The sequence below is a fragment of the Nycticebus coucang genome, chromosome 6 (genome assembly GCF_027406575.1).
Source record: "Nycticebus coucang isolate mNycCou1 chromosome 6, mNycCou1.pri, whole genome shotgun sequence".
NCBI classification, from domain to species: Eukaryota; Metazoa; Chordata; class Mammalia; order Primates; family Lorisidae; genus Nycticebus; species Nycticebus coucang.
In genome coordinates this window covers 17,487,288-17,508,116 of record NC_069785.1, presented here as the reverse complement: position 1 = coordinate 17,508,116, position 20,829 = coordinate 17,487,288, and the positions used below count along the sequence as shown (strand labels likewise).

At 35.3% G+C, this 20,829-nt stretch overlaps 1 protein-coding gene across 4 annotated transcripts in view; it reads left to right on the top strand.

Moving 5' to 3' along the window:
• MIPOL1 (mirror-image polydactyly 1) overlaps window positions 1-20,829 on the top strand; it is a 312,908-nt gene that overhangs the window by 82,659 nt on the left and 209,420 nt on the right. For all 4 annotated transcript variants that reach the window (XM_053595277.1, XM_053595275.1, XM_053595276.1 and 1 more), the window contains one exon: window positions 8,127-8,256. In XM_053595277.1, coding sequence (XP_053451252.1) covers window positions 8,127-8,256 — 130 coding nt within the window. The remainder of the gene's footprint in view (window positions 1-8,126; window positions 8,257-20,829) is intronic.

Here is a 20,829-nt window from a genome sequence, read left to right as displayed (position 1 = left end):
AGTTTGGTTCATTATACATGTGTATAATATTAATTGAAAATTGTTAGCATATATTACCTTAAAATACTTAGATATTTTGGAGAAGCATAGCAGAAACATTGCCTTTGTTCTTTAGGTAAGCATATCTATCTTGTCACCTAAAAAAGTGATTAAACTATAAACATTTTAAAATTTGTTTTAGTGAAATTGAGTTTAACCATGAGTGCTAGTATTATGTGGCCTAATTTGCATCACTGATGTGCTCTTATGTTAGTGATGTATTTATACCTTTCAAAAATAGCTCATTCAATTAAGTTTTTCATTTTTCCTAAAACAGTCTCAACAGGCATTGTCTGGTGTTCATTGTCTTTTTAATTTTGATTATTCTATTACATCTACAGTATGCCGAAGATGTTTAAATTTTGCCTAAAAGAATATTTATTTAAGTACCTTTTCTATAATTTATTTTTGTGATATTTAAAATATTTATATTTCTTTAAAAGCCTTATTTTTCTATTTCTTAAATGCTCACTTTAGAGCCTCTGCTTTATATGTTAGTTATTTTTCTTTCTTGCATGTCATCCATTAAAGATTAGCTGTGGAAGGTTGAAGCATGGAGAGATTATGAATGACAGAACAACTCCTGTAGAATAATAATCAGTTTTTGGTATTTAATGCTGTTTGACTTTTGCAGACACATTTCTTATTAACCTTTGGTACAAAGAGAAATCCAGGTTCCTGATATCTCATGGAGAAGATGAATTTGAGATCCTCTTCCAATTAAACTGAAATAAAGCCAATATTAGGTTTTAGCCAAAAGAACTCCTTAGTTCCTAAGTCTTGTGTTTATTAGTCTGTATCTATCTATCTCTTACTATATTTTAACATATAATTCAATGATTATATAATTTGCTTAGCTTACTTGTACTGATGATGCTAGCATTTAATCTGCTTTTTCTTTTTAAACATAGATTCCTTTATATCACCTGTATTTAGACTTTTTTAAAAATTAAAAACGTATTTTCAGTTGCTTCTTATTACAGAAAATGTTCATTTGTTTTCAGTAGGGAGGAGAGAAGTTTGATTGTGACTGTCCAAAGGATCAGAACATAGAATCCCTGACACTTATAACTTAAGTTTTTCTATTTAGGTTAAAATATAAATGTTAAAAATATAAATATGTAGTTAACCATTATAGCAAATAATGTCAAGACACCCTAACAAATTAAAATGGGAAAAATGGAAAAGCATAATAGAAAGCATAAAAGAAAATGTTTACATTATTCTCTTGTGAAAAGATTGTTACTGTATACTAGATGGTGTTGACCATCTAAAAAGAAGAACAAAAGTGAGTTAGTTCTATATACCAAAAGAATAGAAAACATCATAATATTTATTTTTATGAAATAGTGTACATTGGAATCCCATTTGTCTGTGTATGTAGTGGGCATCAATAAATGTGATAGCCTTTATTCTGATACTCGAATCCCATAATAGATTAACTTATAATGGAGCACTAAATATATATATGTATTTATTTTTTAATTTGAAAGAAAAAAGGGTTTTAAGAATATGACCAGGGCGGCACCTGTGGCTCGGTGAGCAGGGCGCCAGCCCCATATACCAATGATGGTGGGTTCAAACCCAGTCCCGGCCAAATTGCAACAACAAAAATAGCTGGGCGTTATGGCAGGCGCCTGTAGTCCCAGCTACTCGGGAGGCTGAGGCAAGAGAATCATCTAAACCCAGGAATTGGAGGTTGCTGTGAGCTGTGATGTCATGGCACTCTACCAAGGGTGATAAAGTGAGACTCTGTCTCTAAAAAAAAAAAAAATAAATAATAATAATAATATTACCAGTAATTTCGGGTAAAAACAAAAAGGTCCATCTCTGTGAAATAATATAGCTGGTAGAAATATTGACAGAATATTGATTAAATTGTCTCTGGGTACAGAATTCTGTGGATACGCATTAGTATAGATTTAGACAAGTGCCTGGTCAAATAATTCTTGAGGGCAGAATATAGCCAATTCTGTATCCTTGCTCCCTAGAAAAGTTTGTTTCCTATAAAAACAAAATAAAAGTTCAGTTGGCAGAAGATCCATTATACATAATAATAACCAATAATTCGGTATGGTATACTATGATATCAAGCATTTGAATACATATGTAATTATGGTATTTAAAATATAGGAACAAAAGAACCAGAAAACTTTTCAGAAAGCAATCTTAAGAGTTTTTCACGTTCGATGAATAATTCTAAAGCAGGAATGATAATTGGAAAAAGTTTAGGTAAAAGCTATATTTCATAGAATTTTCATGTTGATATCTATTAAAATATCTGTAGTAAGTAAAATACTTATTAAAATTATATAAGTGCATAAAGTTATTAAAACTGATTTTAATCTTCCAAGCATAAACGTATCTTTTTCACATTAAAAAAGGTAGCTCTAATATCAAATATGGTAGAACCTCTGTAAGTTGACCATTCAAGGGACTGTAACAAAATGGTCAACATAAGGAACTAGGCTGATGGTACTGATAAGTATGTGCATGTACCTTGTTTGAAAATTAGGTCAACTAAAGGAGGTGGTCAGTGTGGGCAGATGGTCAATTATGGAGGTTCTATTTGTATCTTTGAATGTAAATATAGAGCATAGAGCATTTTTTAAAAAAGTTTTCATTTTATAGTTTTATACTGTACTTATTTTGTAGAAGCTTTAACAAAAGTCATTACAGATTCTCTTCCTTTGACTTGAATAAATTTCAATATAGTTCTTAAACTATTTTACCATTTATTTTAAAATTTCTAATCAATTTATGCAAAGAAAAATTACCATTTTTAAGGAAATTAAAGGACATAGTGTAGTATTTGTGGTCTGAAATAGCTATGTGGTAATTTCATAAACACTAATTGTTATCATATTTGGCAGAAATCCATTTAACATCATTATAAATTTCTACCAAATGGTTTCACCTCGTGTAAAGCTTTGATCATAGATATTTATAGAAGCTGAGATTCTTTCATTTATAGTAAAGGCTAGTTTTTTATAAGACTATTGTCTATATTATATTTGTTGTTTAGAATTTTGGAACATGAACATGTGTACAATGGTTATTTGATATGTTTAAAATCCCAATGATTTCTTTTCCTCTGTCTTTAACTCAGCCTTTTATATTTACTTAACTACCATGAGGACGTTAACAAACAAATTCTTTTTTCTGGGAAATGTGTATCCTCCAAATTATGTTATTTAGAGAATCATGATCCAGTGTTTAAACTAGAATGTTAGCCAATGTACTATCTCAGTCCTACTGTATTTTAAAAGTAGTTTGAAAAGTGTAGAATATGGATTTGTCAATAGACTTGAGACTACTGAGAAAATATGTACTCTGCCTTGACTCAATAAACTCATACTTAGTATGGTTCAGCTTCTTCATATTTACTCTTGCCCATATTAGAAAACAATTAGCTTACTAAACAAATTTGAGTATTTGGTGGGGGTGGGGTAGAGGTGATCCTCTCTGAATCTTTCTCATTTGACTAAGAATTATGGATATTTGATAACCATGTTTAAAAATGGAGATATCCAAATATTATTGTAAACACCCAATGGTTTTACCTACAATATAAGTATTTTACTTGGTTGGCTTACATAGTAGCTAATAATATTTGTTAATGTAATTTAACTGCTGTGAACCTTTACTGAACAAATATTGAAATTTATTCAAGTCAAAGAAAGAGAATCTCTAATGACTTTTGTTAAAGCTTCTATTTAATAGTTAAGGAGAAAAGTTTGTATGACATACGAGATGCAATTAACAGTAGATTTTACATTTAATAAAAAGAAAGAAGCATGCGTATTTGCTTTATTCATTCCATCATAATTTGCATTAGAGCTGTGGGTGTTTAATGAGCAAATTCCAACTAAAATGCTATATTGATTTTCTAGTGAACTTTGTAATAGTCATCTACCTTGGAAAAGCTCAGTGTTTACAATTAAGTTTTCTTTACTAAAAATGTTTGAGAGTTGCATATTGAGCCTTTAAAAATACTGAATTCTACAAAGAATCAGATTTTTCATAACCAACAAATTTTACATTAACCTAATGTATGTTAAAAGTTATTCACTAATACTTTAATTTTGTTTTATGGTTGTTTTTCTTTTTAAAATTTATTTTTAATTGAGAAGTAATAATTGTATGTATTGATAGAATGCAGTATGATGTTTCAGTACATGTATATGCATTATATTCCATTTCAGTACATGTATATGCATTATATTCCATTATATGGAATTATCAAATCAGGCTAACTAATATATCTATTGTATTAAATATTTATTGTTTCTTTGTAGTAAGAGCATTTAAAATTTATTCTTTTAGCAATTTTGAAATATGCAATCCATTATTATTTAGTATAGGCGACCATGCTGTGTAATAGACCACCTCAATCTGGTCTGGACACTTCATGCCCTTTGACCAACATCTCTCCTTCCCTGTTGTGCTCACCTTCCCCACAGCCTTTGATAAACATCATTTTGTTCTCTACTTTAACTCTTCTACTTCTATGTCTGAATTTCACTTTTTTAGATTCTGCATATAAGTGAGATCATGAGGGAGTATTCTGTGTGTTCCTGGCTTATTTCACTTAGCATATTGTCCTTTAGTCCATATTGTTGTAAATGACAGAATTTCCTTCCCCCCAGCATTTTCAAATGAAAAAGAGCAATTCCAGCTTTTAAAGGTATAGTATTCCATTGTTTATGTATTATACTGCATCTTCAAAATCCCTTCATCCATTAATGGGCACTTAAGTTGTTTCTGTATCTTGACAGTGGTGAAGTATGCGGCAGTGAACATGAGAATGCAGGCATCTCTTTGACATACTTATTTCAATTTCTTTGACTATATGTAGTATACCCATAAGAGGAGTTGATGTATTATATGGTAATTTTGTTTTTATTTTTTTTGAGGAACCTCATTCTGTTTTCCAAAATGGCTGTACTAATTTATTGTACCCCAAATAGTGTAAATTACAGGTTTCCTTTTCTCCACATCCTCACCAACACTTGCCATCTTTCATCTTTTTTCATAATAGCCAGTCTAATACAATGAGATGATACGACATTGTGATTTTAATTTGCATTTCTCTGCAAATGATGAGTAGTGATGTGGATTTTTGGGATATTAACCCCTTACCTAATATATGATTTGCAAATATTTTCTTCCAATCTGTGGGTTGTCTCTTCACTTTGTTAGTTTTTTTGCTGTGCAGAGGTTTTTAGTTCAATACAATCCTATTTGTCTCTTTTGCTTTCATTGCCTATCTTTTTAGGTTATATTCAAGAAATCCCTGCCCATACCAATACCATAGAGCTCTTCCCATATGTTTCCTTCTAGTTGTTCTATAGTTTCCAGTCTTATGTTTAAGTCTTTAATCCATTTTGAGCTGATTCTTGAATAAGAGATGAGTTAAGTCCATTTCATCTAGATACCCAGTTTTTCCAACACCATTCATTGAAGATACTATACTTACCCATTGTGTGTTCTTGTCACCTTTGTTGAAAATCGGTTGACCATAATAGCTAAGTGGTTGAATTTGGGGGCTCCTATCCTGTTTCATTGGTGTATGTATCTGTTTTTATGCCAGTTCCATGCTGTTTTAATTACTATGGCTTTATAATATATTTTTAAAATGGTAGTGTGATGCCTCCAGTTTTGTTCTTTTTGCCCGAGCTTAGTTTGGCTATTTGGGGTTTTGTGGTTTCATATGAATTTTAGGGTTGTTTTTTCTGTTTTTGTGAAGAATTACAGTAGAATTTTGATAGGGATTGCATTGAATCTGTAGAGAAATATCTTAAAATTTGTCTTAATAATTTATAAATTGTAAAACCAATTTTTATGTGTGTGTGTATATATGTATGTTTTCTGGAATTTTAAAATTTAGCTTTAGGATATTTCAATAGTAATATCCTTTACGTACACCTATCCATCACTATTTAGTATCATTTTGTCTATTATGTCTCACCTATAAACTAGAAATATTTTATAATGTAAAAATTTAAAAACATCTTAAAATATCATATTTTGTATAAACTATTAATGTTATTACAGTATGCAGTATACAATATAGAATGGATTCTGAATTATTTTTCTTTTAGTCTGTGTAAGTTTTGCCTACCAATGAAACAAGTTAAAAAGTCAGGTATTTTGAATTGGATTTTTTTTACATATAAATCGTCCGCATTAATCAAAACCATATATATATTAAAATATCTTGGAATTAAGTCAAATTGTGAGTCTGTGGTTTTAGGGTAGTGACTATGGTGGTGGAATGGGAACTAATATTTTTTGAGGATACACTTTATTTTACTTATTTGGCCAAGAGCTTTCATATATTGTCTAATTTAATTTTCCTAACAACCATGAGTGATAGTATTTTGTTCATTTTATATACTTGAACTGCAACTAAAATAATTTAAGAAATTTACAAACTGCTGCTGAACTGTAACACCTTGAATCTGAATCAAAGCCCTTATTCTTCCACATGCCATGCTGTTTTCTTCTTTCTTCAGGCTGTTATTATTGTCCCGGGAAGGAGATTATACAGATTAGAAGGGAAAAATGAAATTCATTATAGTATAATACAGTCTGGACAGAAGGTTCTTTCAAAACAGATTGAGGAATTGATATAGTAGTCCCCTTTTATTTATAGTAGTTCACCTTCCTCATTTTTAGTTACCCATGGTCCAAAAACGTTTAAGTTGAAAATTCCAGAAATAAGCAATAATTAAATTTTTAATTGTGTACTAGTTTGAGCACAGTGATGAATTCTCATGTTGTCCTGCCCAGGATATGAATCATCTCTTTGATATGTTTTCTACCACAACTTTTCCAACACTTGTAATTTATGTAACACAGTAATAACTATCTTGATGAACTATATATTAAATCTCTAGCAAACCTTGTGCAGGAATTCAATGCTTTATGGACTAAAAGAGCATTTCATACGTTTTCTCTAAATTGATTTCATGATTTGACAGTACAAGTAAAATTTGGTTTGGTGATTCAAGTGTTTGAGTTCCTTTTTGTCAAAAATTTCAGTACTATTTTTAAAATTATATCAGATTTCAAGTATACAAACAGTAGAAATTACACTTAAGAAATGACAATTTCAGGTGACATCAAAGCTCCTGAAAGTGTTGCACAACTCTAGAGAATGCCCTCCCAGGTGCGGCACCTGTGGCTGAAAGGAGTAGGGCGCCGGCCCCATAAGCCGGAGGTGGCAGGTTCAAACCCAGCCCCGGCCAAAAGCTGCAAAAACAAAAGAGAATGCCCTCTGGATTCTAATCTCCATCAGTGGTGCCCCTTAACTCTGTGCAGATGTGCCGCACTAACCCAGCACAGCTCTGCCCCTTTTATTTTTCCATGACCCATTTCCTTTTCTCTCCTTCCACCATCCCACTGAGAATTAAATAACTATTAATCTGAGTTTGTTGTTTATCATTTCATTATTTGTACTATTTTTACTGATTATCCATAAGTAGTAGATAGAGTTGTTTTGCTTTGCAACTTGCTATTTTTGTCAACATTTTGTTTTAGAGATTTATTCACCTGTTCATAGTTAATTCATTTTAAATGCTGGACAGTGTTCCATTCTGAATGTACTTTATTTATTCTTGTTCATGTTGATGGACATGGGGATATGTCTAAGTTTTTGCCATTATAAGCAATGTGGCAGTAAGTATTTTAATACATTGTAAGCGGCTTGTGTGCAAGAATTTCTCTTGCTATATTGTAGGTTGTAGATTAGGCCCTTCTTCAACTTTACTAAACACATTGCCAATTGCTCTTCAGGTGGTTGTAGAAATATATAGGCCTATTTGCCATGTATATGCATTTCCTTTATTTCACAAACTTGTAACATTTGTTATTATTAGACCTTTAAATTTTCGCTCTTTATGGGTATGACATTATATTTCAATTTTGCAATACTTGTTAAAAATGTTTTCTTAAGCAATTAATTGATACTAATTCAATGTAATAAAAGTCTTTAACAGAATTATTTTGCTTTTTATTTTTGTTAAATATATGCATTTCTCCTTTCTTTTCTTTGATTGATTGTTGCTTAAATATTTTCGTAGCTCTTGTTGAAGAAGTGTATTTTGCACAGAGGGAACGTGATGAAGCTATTATGTCTAGACTGCAGTTAGCTATCGAGGAGAGAGATGAAGCAACTGCACGAGCCAACCATATGGAAATGTCTCTAAAAGTGTATGTATGCATTTAAAATTCTATATATTAGGAACACTGATAAAATGAATGCGTTATGTGCTGGTTACATATTTAAAAATGTAACTGATTCTTATATGTCACACTTGTAAATCACATATCTCCATGATCTTTTTTTAAGAAAACCTTTGACATGCTGTTTGCTTGTCAGGGATAACAGTCAATTTTAAAGGAAAGGGAGGGAGGGAGAAACGAAGGCATAATACTCTCAATACAATTACTTTCTTTTACTTTTTTGTTGTTGATTTCCTTACCCTACTTTTTCTACGTGACTCCTCTTTCCTTCTCATCACTTCTTCTTCTTTTCACTTTTTTTTTTTTTTTGAGATAGTCTCACTATGTCACCTTGGTAGAGTGTTGTAGCATCACAGCTCACAGCAACTTGAAACTCTTGGGCTTAAGCAATCCTCTTGCCTCAGCCTCCCAAGTAGCTGGGACTACAGGTGCCCACCACCAGGCCTGGCTATTTTTGTTGTTGTTATTGTCATTGTTTAGCAGGCCCAGGCAGGGTTTGAACCCACCAGCTCCGGGCCGGGTTCGAACCTGGCCAGCCCCAGTGTATGTGGTCAGCGCCCCAACCACTGAGCACGGGTGCCGAGCTACTTTCTCTTTCTTGATTTATTTTAGCTATCTGGTTATATTCCTGCTGCTCACTGCATAATAGCTCTGCTCTTTGCTTAATATTCCTGTTCCTATTCTTTACTATTTCTTTCTACTTATAGTTCTTTTAGCTGTGGCTCTTAAGCTTGAGTGACGCTTGGAATAGGGTGGAGCCTAAGAATCTACATTTTTCACAAAAGACCCAGGTGAGTCTTATTGGTAAATATTAGACTACACTTAGAGGAACTATGCCTTGGAAATGAGTGCTTCTCAAATATTAATGTGAAATCCAGTCACTTGGGGGATCTTGCTACGATACAGATTCTGATTCAGGAGGTTTGGGATGGGACCTGAGATTCTGTCCTATTTAGCTCCCAGCTGATAACAATTGATGCTAGTTTAAGGATTATGCTTTGAGTATAACTTCTAGTAATATATTTGTAAAGACACATATAATGTAGTAATCTAGTATTTAATAATGGTCAGTATGTTTACAGTGGGCATGTTTGTTTTGCCCACTGTTGCGCTATGCTCTGAGGTGGAACAGAGTTCGAAACTAATTAAAATCATGGTGCATTAGGGTGATAAAGAGCCGTAAATTAAAATTATGGTGTTCAAATTGCGATTAGGTAATATGACTTGTTTTTTGTTAAATTAATGGCTTCATTTTTTTGAAGACAGAAACTCATTATGAAACATTAAACTCATTTGAAAAATAACAAATAAATAGATAATTTACCTAAATTCCACAATGTCTACTCCAAAGAAACCATCCATTGAAACATTACTGCAGGCATTTTCTCATTATATATACACTTAAATACTATTACCTAAGAAAACAAATGGTTTGTGATTAATGGAGGTATCCATAAAATTAATTTGATAAATTGCATGCTGTTTTGAGAGTCAGCATAGTGTACAGGTTCAGAGCATGGAATCTGGACCCAGTCTGTCTTCAAATATTGGCTGTGCCACTTCCTTGCTATATAGCCATGGGCAGATGGCTGAGTCTCTGGTACTCAGTTTATTTTTGTCTGTAAAATATGTATTATAATGCCTACCTTACAGAGGTTGTTATGAGGACTGAATTACTTACTAAATATTGAAAAGTACTTGACTCATAGCAAGTATTATGTGTTACTTGAATTTACGAGTAATTGTCTATTTTAGTGAGACTATAGAAAATTTTGACTTTTGTGCAGTATTTTCTTTCTTTCTTTCTTTCTCTCTCTCCCTCCCTCCCACCCTCCTTCCTTTCTTCCTTTCTTCCTTTTTCTTTTTTTTTTTTTTTATTGTTGGGGATTCATTGAGGGTACAATAAGCCAGGTTACGCTGATTGCAATTGTTAGGTAAAGTCCCTCTTGCAATCACGTCTTGCCCCCATAAAGTGTGACACACACCAAGGCCCCACCCCCCTCCCTCCTTCCCTCTTTCTGTCCCCACCCATAACCATAATTGTCATTAATTGTCCTCATATCAAAATTGAGTACATAGGATTCATGCTTCTCCATTCTTGTGATGCTTTACTAAGAATAATGTCTTCCACGTCCATCCAGGTTAATACGAAGGATGTAAAGTCTCCATTTTTTTTAATGGCTGAATAGTATTCCATGGTATACATATACCACAGCTTGTTAATCCATTCCTGGGTTGGTGGGCCTTTAGGCTGTTTCCACATTTTGGCGATTGTAAATTGAGCTGCAATAAACAGTCTAGTACAAGTGTCCTTATGATAAAAGGATTTTTTTCCTTCTGGGTAGATGCCCAGTAATGGGATTGCAGGATCAAATGGGAGGTCTAGCTTGAGTGCTTTGAGGTTTCTCCATACTTCCTTCCAGAAAGGTTGTACTAGTTTGCAGTCCCACCAGCAGTGTAAAAGTGTTCCCTTCTCTCCACATCCACGCCAGCATCTGCAGTTTTGAGATTTTGTGATGTGGGCCATTCTCACTGGGGTTAGATGATATCTCAGGGTTGTTTTGATTTGCATTTCTCTAATATATAGAGATGATGAACATTTTTTCATGTGTTTGTTAGCCATTCGTCTATCGTCTTTAGAGAAAGTTCTATTCATGTTTCTTGCCCATTGATACATGGGATTGTTGGCTTTTTTCATGTGGATTAATTTGAGTTCTCTATAGATCCTAGTTATCAAGCTTTTGTCTGATTGAAAATATGCAAATATCCTTTCCCATTGTGTAGGTTGTCTCTTTGCTTTGATTATTGTCTCCTTAGCTGTACAGAAGCTTTTCAGTTTCTTGAAGTCCCATTTGTTTATTTTTGTTGTTGTTGCAATTGCCATGGCAGTCTTCTTCATGAAGTCTTTCCCCAGGCCAATATCTTCCAGTGTTTTTCCTATGCTTTCTTTGAGGATTTGTATTGTTTCATGCCTTAAATTTAAGTCCTTTATCCATCTTGAATCAATTTTTGTGAGTGGGGAAAGGTGTGGGTCCAGTTTCAGTCTTTTACATGTAGACATCCAGTTCTCCCAACACCATTTATTGAATAGGGAGTCTTTCCCCCAAGGTATGTTCTTGTTTGGTTTATCAAAGATTAGGTGGTTGTAAACTGTTAGTTTCATTTCTTGGTTTTCAATTCGATTCCAAGTGTCTATGTCTCTGTTTTTGTGCCAGTACCATGCTGTCTTGAGCACTATGGCTTTGTAGTACAGACTAAAATCTGGTATGCTGATGCCCCCAGCTTTATTTTTGTTACAGAGAACTGCCTTAGCTATACGGGGTTTTTTCCGGTTCCGTACAAAATGCAGAATCATTTTTTCCAAATCTTGAAAGTACAATGTTGGTATTTTGATAGGAATGGCATTGAATAGGTAGATTGCTTTGGGAAGTATAGACATTTTAACAATGTTGATTCTTCCCATCCATGAGCATGGTATGTTCTTCCATTTGTTAATATCCTCTGCTATTTCCTTTCTGAGGATTTCATAGTTTTCTTTATAGAGGTCCTTCACCTCCTTGGTTAGGTATACTCCTAGGTATTTCATTTTCTTTGAAACTGTGGTGAAGGGAGTTGTGTCCTTAATTAGATTCTCCTCTTGACAGTTATTGGTGTACACAAAGGCTACTGACTTGCGGACATTGATTTTATATCCTGAAACATTACTGTATTTTTTGATGACTTCTAGGAGTCTTGTGGTTGAGTCTTTGGTGTTCTCTAAGTATAAGATCATGTCGTCAGCAAAGAGGGAGAGTTTGACCTCCTCTGCTCCCATTTGGATTCCCTTTATTTCCTTGTCTTGCCGAATTGTATTGGCTAGAACTTCCAGCACTATGTTGAATAGTAAAGGTGACAGAGGACAACCTTGTCTGGTTCCAGTTCTAAGAGGAAAAGCTTTGAGTTTTACTCCATTCAGTAAAATATTGGCTGTGGGTTTGTCATAGATAGCTTCAATCAGTTTTAGAAATGTGCCACCTATGCCTATACTCTTCAGTGTTCTAATTAGAAAAGGATGCTGGATTTTATCAAATGCTTTTTCTGCATCTATTGAGAGGATCATGTGATCTTTATTTTTGCCTCTGTTAATATGGTGGATAACGTTTATAGACTTGCGTATGTTAAACCAGCCTTGCATCCCTGGGATGAAGCCTACTTGATCATGATGAATGACTTTTTTGATGATAAGCTGTAATCTACTGGCTAGGATTTTGTTGAGAATTTTTGCGTCTATATTCATGAGTGAGATTGGTCTGAAATTCTCCTTTTTGTTTGGGTCTTTTCCTGGTTTTGGTATCAGGGTGATGTTTGCTTCACCCTGATAGAATGTGTTGGGGAAGATTCCTTCTTCCTCAATTTTTTGGAATAATTTCTGCAGTACAGGAATAAGCTCTTCCTTGAAGGTTTGATAGAATTCTGGAGTGAAGCCATCAGGAGCAGGACATTTTTTGGTTGGAAGCTTTTTTATTGTTTCTTTGATCTCAGTGCTTGAAATTGGTCTGTTCAGGAGCTCTATTTCTTCCTGGCTGAGTCTAGGGAGAGGGTGTGATTCCAAATATTGATCCATTTCTTTCACATTGTCAAATTTCTGGGCATAGAGTTTCTGGTAGTATTCAGAGATGATCTCTTGTATCTCTGTGGGATCAGTTGTTATTTCCCCTTTATCATTTCTGATTGAGGTTACTAGAGATTTTACTTTTCTATTTCTCATTAGTCTGGCCAATGGTTTATCTATTTTATTTATTTTTTCAAACAACCAACTCCTTGTTTCATTAATTTTCTGAATGATTCTTTTGTTTTCAATTTCATTGATCTCTGATTTGATTTTGGATATTTCTTTTCTTCTACTGAGTTTAGGCTTAGATTGTTCTTCTTTTTCCAATTCCATAAGATCTCTTGTGACATTGTTGATGTGCTCTCTTTCTGTTTTTCGAATGTAGGCATCTAAAGCGATGAATTTTCCTCTCAAAACTGCTTTTGCAGTATCCCACAGGTTTTGGTAGCTTGTGTCTTCATTGTTGTTATGCTGAAGGAAGTTAATGATTTCCTGTTTTATTTCTTCCTGCACCCATCTGTTATTCAACAGAAGATTGTTTAATTTCCATGCCTTTGGGTGGGGTCGAGCATTTTTGTTAGAGTTGAGTTCCACCTTTAGTGCCTTATGGTCTGAGAAGATACAAGGTAAAATTTCAATTCTTTTGATTCTGTTGATATTTGTTTTGTGTCCCAGGATATGATCAATTTTTGAGAATGTTCCATGGGGTGATGAGAAGAATGTATATTCTTTATCTTTGGGATGGAGTGTTCTATTTGCGTCTATCAAGCACAGTTGTTCTAGGGTCTCATTTAAATCTCTTATATCCTTGTTTAATTTCTGTTTAGAGGATCTGTCCAGCTCTGTAAGAGGAGTGTTAAGGTCCCCTGTTATTATGGTATTATCAGATATCATATTGCTCAGACTGAGTAAGGTCTGTTTCAAGAATCTGGGAGCATTTAAATTGGGTGCATAGACATTTAGAATTGAAATGTCTTCTTGTTGTATTTTTCCCTTGACCAATATAAAGTGACCATCTTTGTCTTTTTTGACTTTAGTTGCTTTAAATCCACATGTATCTGAAAATAAGATTGCAACTCCTCTTTTCTTCTGAATTCCATTTGCCTGAAAAATTGTCTTCCAACCCTTGACTCGGAGCTTTAATTTGTCTTTTGAAGCCAGGTGTGTTTCTTGCAGACAGCAAATGGATGGCTTGTGTTTTTTAATCCAGTCAACCAATCTATGTCTCTTCAGTGGGGAATTCAAGCCATTAACATTTATTGAGATAATTGATAAGTGTGGTAGTATTCTATTCGTATTATTTTGTGAGAGTCCATTTCTTAGTTTTATCTTTTGCATCAGTGTGGAGGTTAGGTTCTGTCTAATTTCTGAGTTCTTACTTTGCTGCTGATCCATTGTGGTGGTCAGTGTGCAGAACAGGTTGAAGTATTTCCTGTAGAGCTGGTCTTGTTGTGGCGAATTTCCTCAATGTTTGTATATCCGTAAATGATTTGATTTCTCCGTCAATTTTGAAGCTTAGCTTAGCAGGGTACAGAATTCTAGGCTGGAAATTGTTCTGTTTAAGTAGATTATAGGTAGATGACCATTGTCTTCTTGCTTGGAAAGTTTCATTAGAGAAGTCTGCGGTCACTCTGATGGATTTGCCCCTGTAGGTCAACTGGCGCTTACTCCTGGCAGCTTGCAGAATCTTTTCTTTTGTCTTGACTTTGGACAGGTTCATCACAATGTGTCTTGGAGAAGCTCGGTTAGAGTTGAGGCGACCTGGGGTCCGATATCCCTCTGAAAGCAGTGTGTCAGAATCTTTGGTGATATTTGGGAAATTGTCTTTTATAATATTCTCTAGTATGGCTTCCATTCCTCTGGAGCATTCTTCTTCCCCTTCTGGAATTCCTATAACTCGTATGTTGGAATGCTTCATAAAGTCCCATAATTCTGACAGTGAACGTTCTGCTTTCTCTCTCTTCTTTTCTGCGTCTTTTACTATCTGAGTTATCTCAAGAACTTTGTCTTCTACCTCTGAAATTCTTTCTTCTGCATGGTCTAACCTGTTGCTGATACTTTCCATTGCATCTTTAAGTTCCCTGATTGTTTCATTTCCTTCAGCTCTGCTATATCCTTTTTATATTCTTCATATCGTTCATCTCTTATTTCATTCTGTTTTTGAATTTCCTTTTGGTTATTTTCCACTTTATTAGCAGTTTCCTTCATTGTTTCCATCATTTCTTTCATTGTTTTCAACATGTGTATTCTAAATTCCCTTTCTGTCATTCCTAACATTTCTGTATAGGTGGAATCCTCTGCAGTAGCTACCTCATGGTCCCTTGGCAGGGTTGTTCTGGACTGGTTCTTCATGTTGCCTGGAGTTTTCTGCTGATTCTTCCTCATGAGTGATTTCTTTTATCTGTTTCCTTGCCCTAATTTTCCTTTCACTTCCTCTTGCTCTTTAAGTTCTCGTGCCTGGGAGGCTGAGGCAAGAGGATTGCTTGAGTCCAGGAGTTTGAGGTTACTGTGAGCTATGAAGCCACAGCACTCTACAAAGGGTGCAGAATGAGACTTTTTGACAGTATCCTGGGGCAACACGAGCCCGTGAAGATGAGTCTAGGTTACATTCAGTACAAAAAAACAAAATCCGCCGAGCCGTACCTGCTCCTGGTGCGCGGCGTTCCGCTGTGAGGCGAGGCGATGCGCGCGGTCTCCGCTTCTCCGCAGGCTATGGAGGTGATGTCTTAGGGAGACCAAGGGGTACGGGGGTCACTCCCTCCCACTTCACCTTCCAGAAGTGTGGGGACCCCAGAAACTAAAAACAAAATAAACAAACTTTCCCCTCCGCCTCCCTCCCCCAAAACCACAACACAAACACTCGGGGGCCCACCCCTTTCTTCCTTTCTTCCTTCTTTCCTTTCTTTCTTGACAGAGTCTCACTATGTCGCTCTCTGTAGGGTGCTCTGGCGTCAGAGCTTACAGCAACCTCCAACTCTTGGGCTTAAGTGATTCTCTTGCCTCAGCCTCCCAACTAGCTGGGACTAAAGGTGTTTGCCACAATGGCCAGCTATTTTTTGCTGCAGTTGTCATTGTTGGTTAGGTAGCCTGGGCAGGGTTCGAATCCGCCAACTTCAGTGTGTGTGGCTGGTGCTGTAACCACTGTGCTATGGGTGCCGAGCCTACAGTGTTTTGTTTCAATAAGATATATTAATTTTCTAAAGATTCTTCTAACATTAAGAAAAGAGATTGTGAAAAAATTAACGTATTGAGTTACCAAATTTTTTCATGTAGTGTTTCAGTTATATCATTTGGTTCTGGGGTATAAAATAAGTAGTTTTAATTTTTTTATTTTTCTTTACTAATTTTACTTTAAAATATTTGTAAAAGTTGTCTTAGCTTTCATAGACATACTAGTTTCTTTCTTTCTTTCTTTTTTTAAGACAGAATCTCACTTTGTTGCCTTTGGTAGAGTACCATGGCATCGCAGCTCATAGTAACCTCAAACTCTTGGGCTCAAGCAATTCTCTTGCCTCAGCCTCCTGAGTAGCTGGGACTATAGGCGCCTGCCACAACTCCCGGTTATTTTTAGAGACAAGTTCTCTCTCTGGCTGTGGCTGGTCTTGAACCTGTGAGCTCAAGCAGTCCACCTTCCTCGGCCTCTGAGGTGGGTGCTGGGATTACAGGCGTGAGCCACACGCCCGGCTCCACGTATTAGTTTCTATAGCCAAAGTGCCCCCTGTTGTTTAACCTTAATTTTATATTTAAAAGGATCAAATAATTATTGCTGGAACTTCATTATAAATGGAATTTTATACCTAAGTTCTTTTTTCGTTTGTTTGTTTGAGACAGAGTCTTACTATGTCGCTCTTGGTAGAGTACCGTGGAGTCATAGCTAACAGCAACTTTCAACTCTTAGGCAATTCTTTTGCCTCAGCCTCCCAAGTAGCTGGGACTACAAGTGCCTACCACAACACCCAGCTGTTTTTTTTGTTGTTGCAGTTGTCACTGTTGTTTAGCTGGCCCAGGCTGGGTTAGAACCTGCCACCCTCAGTGTATGTGCCCAGCGCCCTACTCACTGAGCTACGGGCACTGCCCTATACCTAAGTTCTTTATTGTAGGGATTCCCTTGGTGAATGAATTTGATTTTTAAACAAATTTTGAAGAAGAGGTCATAAATACTTTGGTCTCTGATTTAATAGTTTATCGTCATACTCTGATTATGAATAAGATTCTTGAGTCAACTATTCTTTCATTCTAAACCTTGTAAAAATGTTATTCTCGTGTCTTTTGATGATGAGTTTGGCTGAAAAAAAAGTTGTGTAGTTAACCAGATTTTCCCCTATTGTGTGTATTTTGCATTTTTTCCTGCCAGATACTTGAATGATTCTTTATTCTTGAAATAGAAGAACTTAATCAGAATGATTATGTTCATCATTCTTTAATAATATTTTTAGGACCACAGCATGCCTTTCAAAGGAGTATTTGTTGCTCCCTTTAGTTCATGGAAGTTTTATTATCTGCAAATTTTCTATTTTGTCATTTATGTTTTGTATTTTGAGACTCAAGTTATCTTTATATAGGACAGTTTTTTCCTTATTTGTTATCTGTTCAATAATTATTTTAATCTCTTTCTGGGCATTCATTGTGATGATCTCAGATCTTCCCTTTATGTTAGTAATTATCTAATTGCCATCGTTCCCTTCCCTGTTCTTTCTAGTTAATTTATTTAGTTTTTATTTATTAGTTTATTTTGGGCTCTCAGTTTATTTCCTTAAGTTTTCTGTTTCCCTTTTTGCTTTACCCTGTTATTTTAGCACCTTCTCTTTTGACTTAGTTTTGTTCAATGATTGTTCTTTTTATGATTTTTTTTTTTTTTTTGAGACTGAGTCTCACCCCTTTGCCCTGGGTAGAGTGCCCTGGCTTTATAGCTCACAGAAACTTCAAACTCCTGGGTTTGAGCCGTCTCCTTGCCTCAGCTTCCCAAGTAGCTGGGACTACAGGTGCCCACCACAACGCCTGACACTTTTTCCTATTGTTATTTCATTTTATTTAATGAATGAATGAATGAATGAATTTATTTATTTTTGAGACAGAGTCTCATTTTGTTGCCCTCAGTAGAGTGTTGTGGCATCACAGCTCACAGCAACCTCAAACTCTTGGGCTCAAGTGATTCTTTAGCCTTAGCCTCCTGAGTAGCTGGGACTACTGGTACCTGTGATAATGCCCAGACATTTTTTCTTTCTTTTTTTTTTTTTTTGGAAATGAGGTCTTGCTCTTGCTCAGGGGGGTCTTGAACTCCTGAGCTCGGACAATTCATCCTCCTTGGCATCCCAGAGTGCTAGGATTATGGGCATGAGCCACTGTGCCTGGCCCTTTTAATGATTTTTTTTAAAGCAGCAGATCCTCAAACTTTTTTGGGACCAGGAACTGGTTTCATGAAAACAGTTTTTCTGTGGATAGTATAGGAGGCAGAGCTCAGATGATGATGTGAGGCATATGGACCAGCTATAAATATGGCTGAAGCTTGCCCATCATTGCTCACCACCTGCTGTGTAGCCGTTTTTTAACAGGCCGTGGACTGAACACTTTTTGGCACCAGGGACTGGTTTCGTGGAAGAAGAGTTTTTCCACTGAGTGGATCAGGTTGGTATAGGGAAGGATGGGATAAGAGGCAGAGCTCAGGTGGTGATGCTGTGCAGCCAGGCTCCTAACAGACCTTGGACCCATACCATTTGGCAGCCCATGAGTTCTAAAGTGCCAACCACTGGTAGGAAAATTTTCTTCTGTCCCATATGTATTAGTCCACTTGTGCTTCTATAATGGAATACTTAGGACTAGGAAATTTATAATGAGCAGAAGTTTATTGTTCTGTTTCACAATTCTGGAGGCTGGTAAGTCCAAGATCAACACACAAGTATTTTTCAAGAATATTCTTTCTGTGCCATCACATGGGAAGGTAGAAGAGCAAAAGGGGACTGAACTCACTCTCCTCTAACAACATTAATTGGGCCCATAGGGTGGAGCCCTTGTGGCCTAATCACCTCTAAGGGTCCCACCTTTTCATACTGTTATGGAGGCAATTAAATTTTAACATGAGTTTGGAGAAAGCAAACATTCAAACCATAGCATCTTGGTTTATGTTTTCTTTTTTTATTATGATCTTATTTCATTTACATGGTATGTTTTGTTCTGTATTTGTAGTTGCCATATCATTTCTTTTCATCTTGCTCATGCTTAAAATGTGCGATTCTGTCAATAACTTTTCTTTTTTAAAACAGAGTGGTACAGGGGAATTTTCGTTGGTAAATATTTCATCTTATTTTAGAGCAATTAGCCTTCTCTAAACTATTGCCTCTTGGCAAGGTTTTGCTCTATTGATACATTTCTCCATAACCCTACAAGATCTCTCTGGGGGTTGTACAGCCCTTTTGTTGGAAGTTTTGTCCTCTAATTATAGGTGTTTGTTTGGGGTCATGCATAAAGTATTCCTATTATCTTTATAGGTATCCCGAGTCCATGGGATATTGCTTTGGAGCTTTTATGCATTCTTCCATTGTAGTAAAAAAAATAGTCAGCGTTGATGATTCTTTTTCCTCTATACAGATTTTAAGAATATTTTTATTTTAAGTAATGCAGGCTTTTCCTCTGGAGGAGTTTTGCTACTTTTCTCTGGGCTATCTACTCAACTCCTTCTCAGATTATTTCCAACCTGTGTGGTACTAGTGAAAAATTCTCAGGATTTTGTTTGCTCCCTCTCCTTTCCCAGTGTCTATTGATATTTTCATAGGTAAAAGGAAGAGGTGGGTGTATCTAGCCAAAATCATCATCTTCTTACCCTCCACCTGCTTCCTACTTTTAAAAATTACTGTGTGATATCCTACTTTCTTTTCTGTTTAATTTTTATTTTCTGTTTATATGGCTATATAATAGGATAATTCAGTTTTTGTGTTAATATTTCACTATGCCATCTTTACTTGGACTTCTAAGTTTTTAAATCCATTTTTTAAATTTTAAAATAGTTTTAAATTTCCAGAACATGCAAAGATAGTACAGTTAATTCACATATACTCCTCACCCATTTTCCCTTGGTATCTTCTTACATGACTATGGTACATTTGTCACAGGAGAGAATTCAATATTGTTTCCTAAGTATTAACTAAATTCTGTACTTTATTTGGATTTCACTGATTTTTCCCCAATGTCCTTTTTATGTTCCAGGATTCTTTCTAGCCAAGATTTCATATTACATTTAGTTCTTATATCTCCTTCACCTGCTCTGGTCTGTGATAATTTTTTCAGACTTTCCTTGTTTTTTATGACATTGATAGTTTTAAAGATTACTGCTCAGGTATTTTATAGAATCTCTCTTGGTTTGGGGTTTTCTGAAAAAAATGGATTAGATTGGAGTTCTTAGTTTTAAGGATAATAAGCCATTTTCATCACATTTCAAGGTTATATTGTATCAGCATGACTTACTACTGATAATGTTAGTTAATCCTGATCATCTGGCCAAGGTAGGGTTTGCAAAGATTCTTCAATGTAAAGTTACTTGATTCAAACTCTATTCTTTGGAAGCAAATCACTACTTATAGCCCACACTCAAGAATGAGGGTGGGGGGTTGTTGAGCTTCACCTCTTGCAAGGGAGAATATCTACATTAATTACTTGTAATGCTTCTGTATAGGATATTTGTCTCTTCTCTTCATTTATTCAATCATTTATATCAATATAGACTCACAGATATTCATTTAATAATTTGGGTGATTATATAATACTATGTTACTCATTTTGTTGCTTAGAATGTTCCGGTTTTGAACACTGGAAGTTAAGTTTGTATGTAACTTGGATCTCTAATGAGCAGTGTGTACATGATGGTAATAACAGTAACAACAGCAGTACTATAATGGCTCATATATGGTAACAATAGCAGTGTAATACTGTGCTAATACCTCTGTACTACAATAATC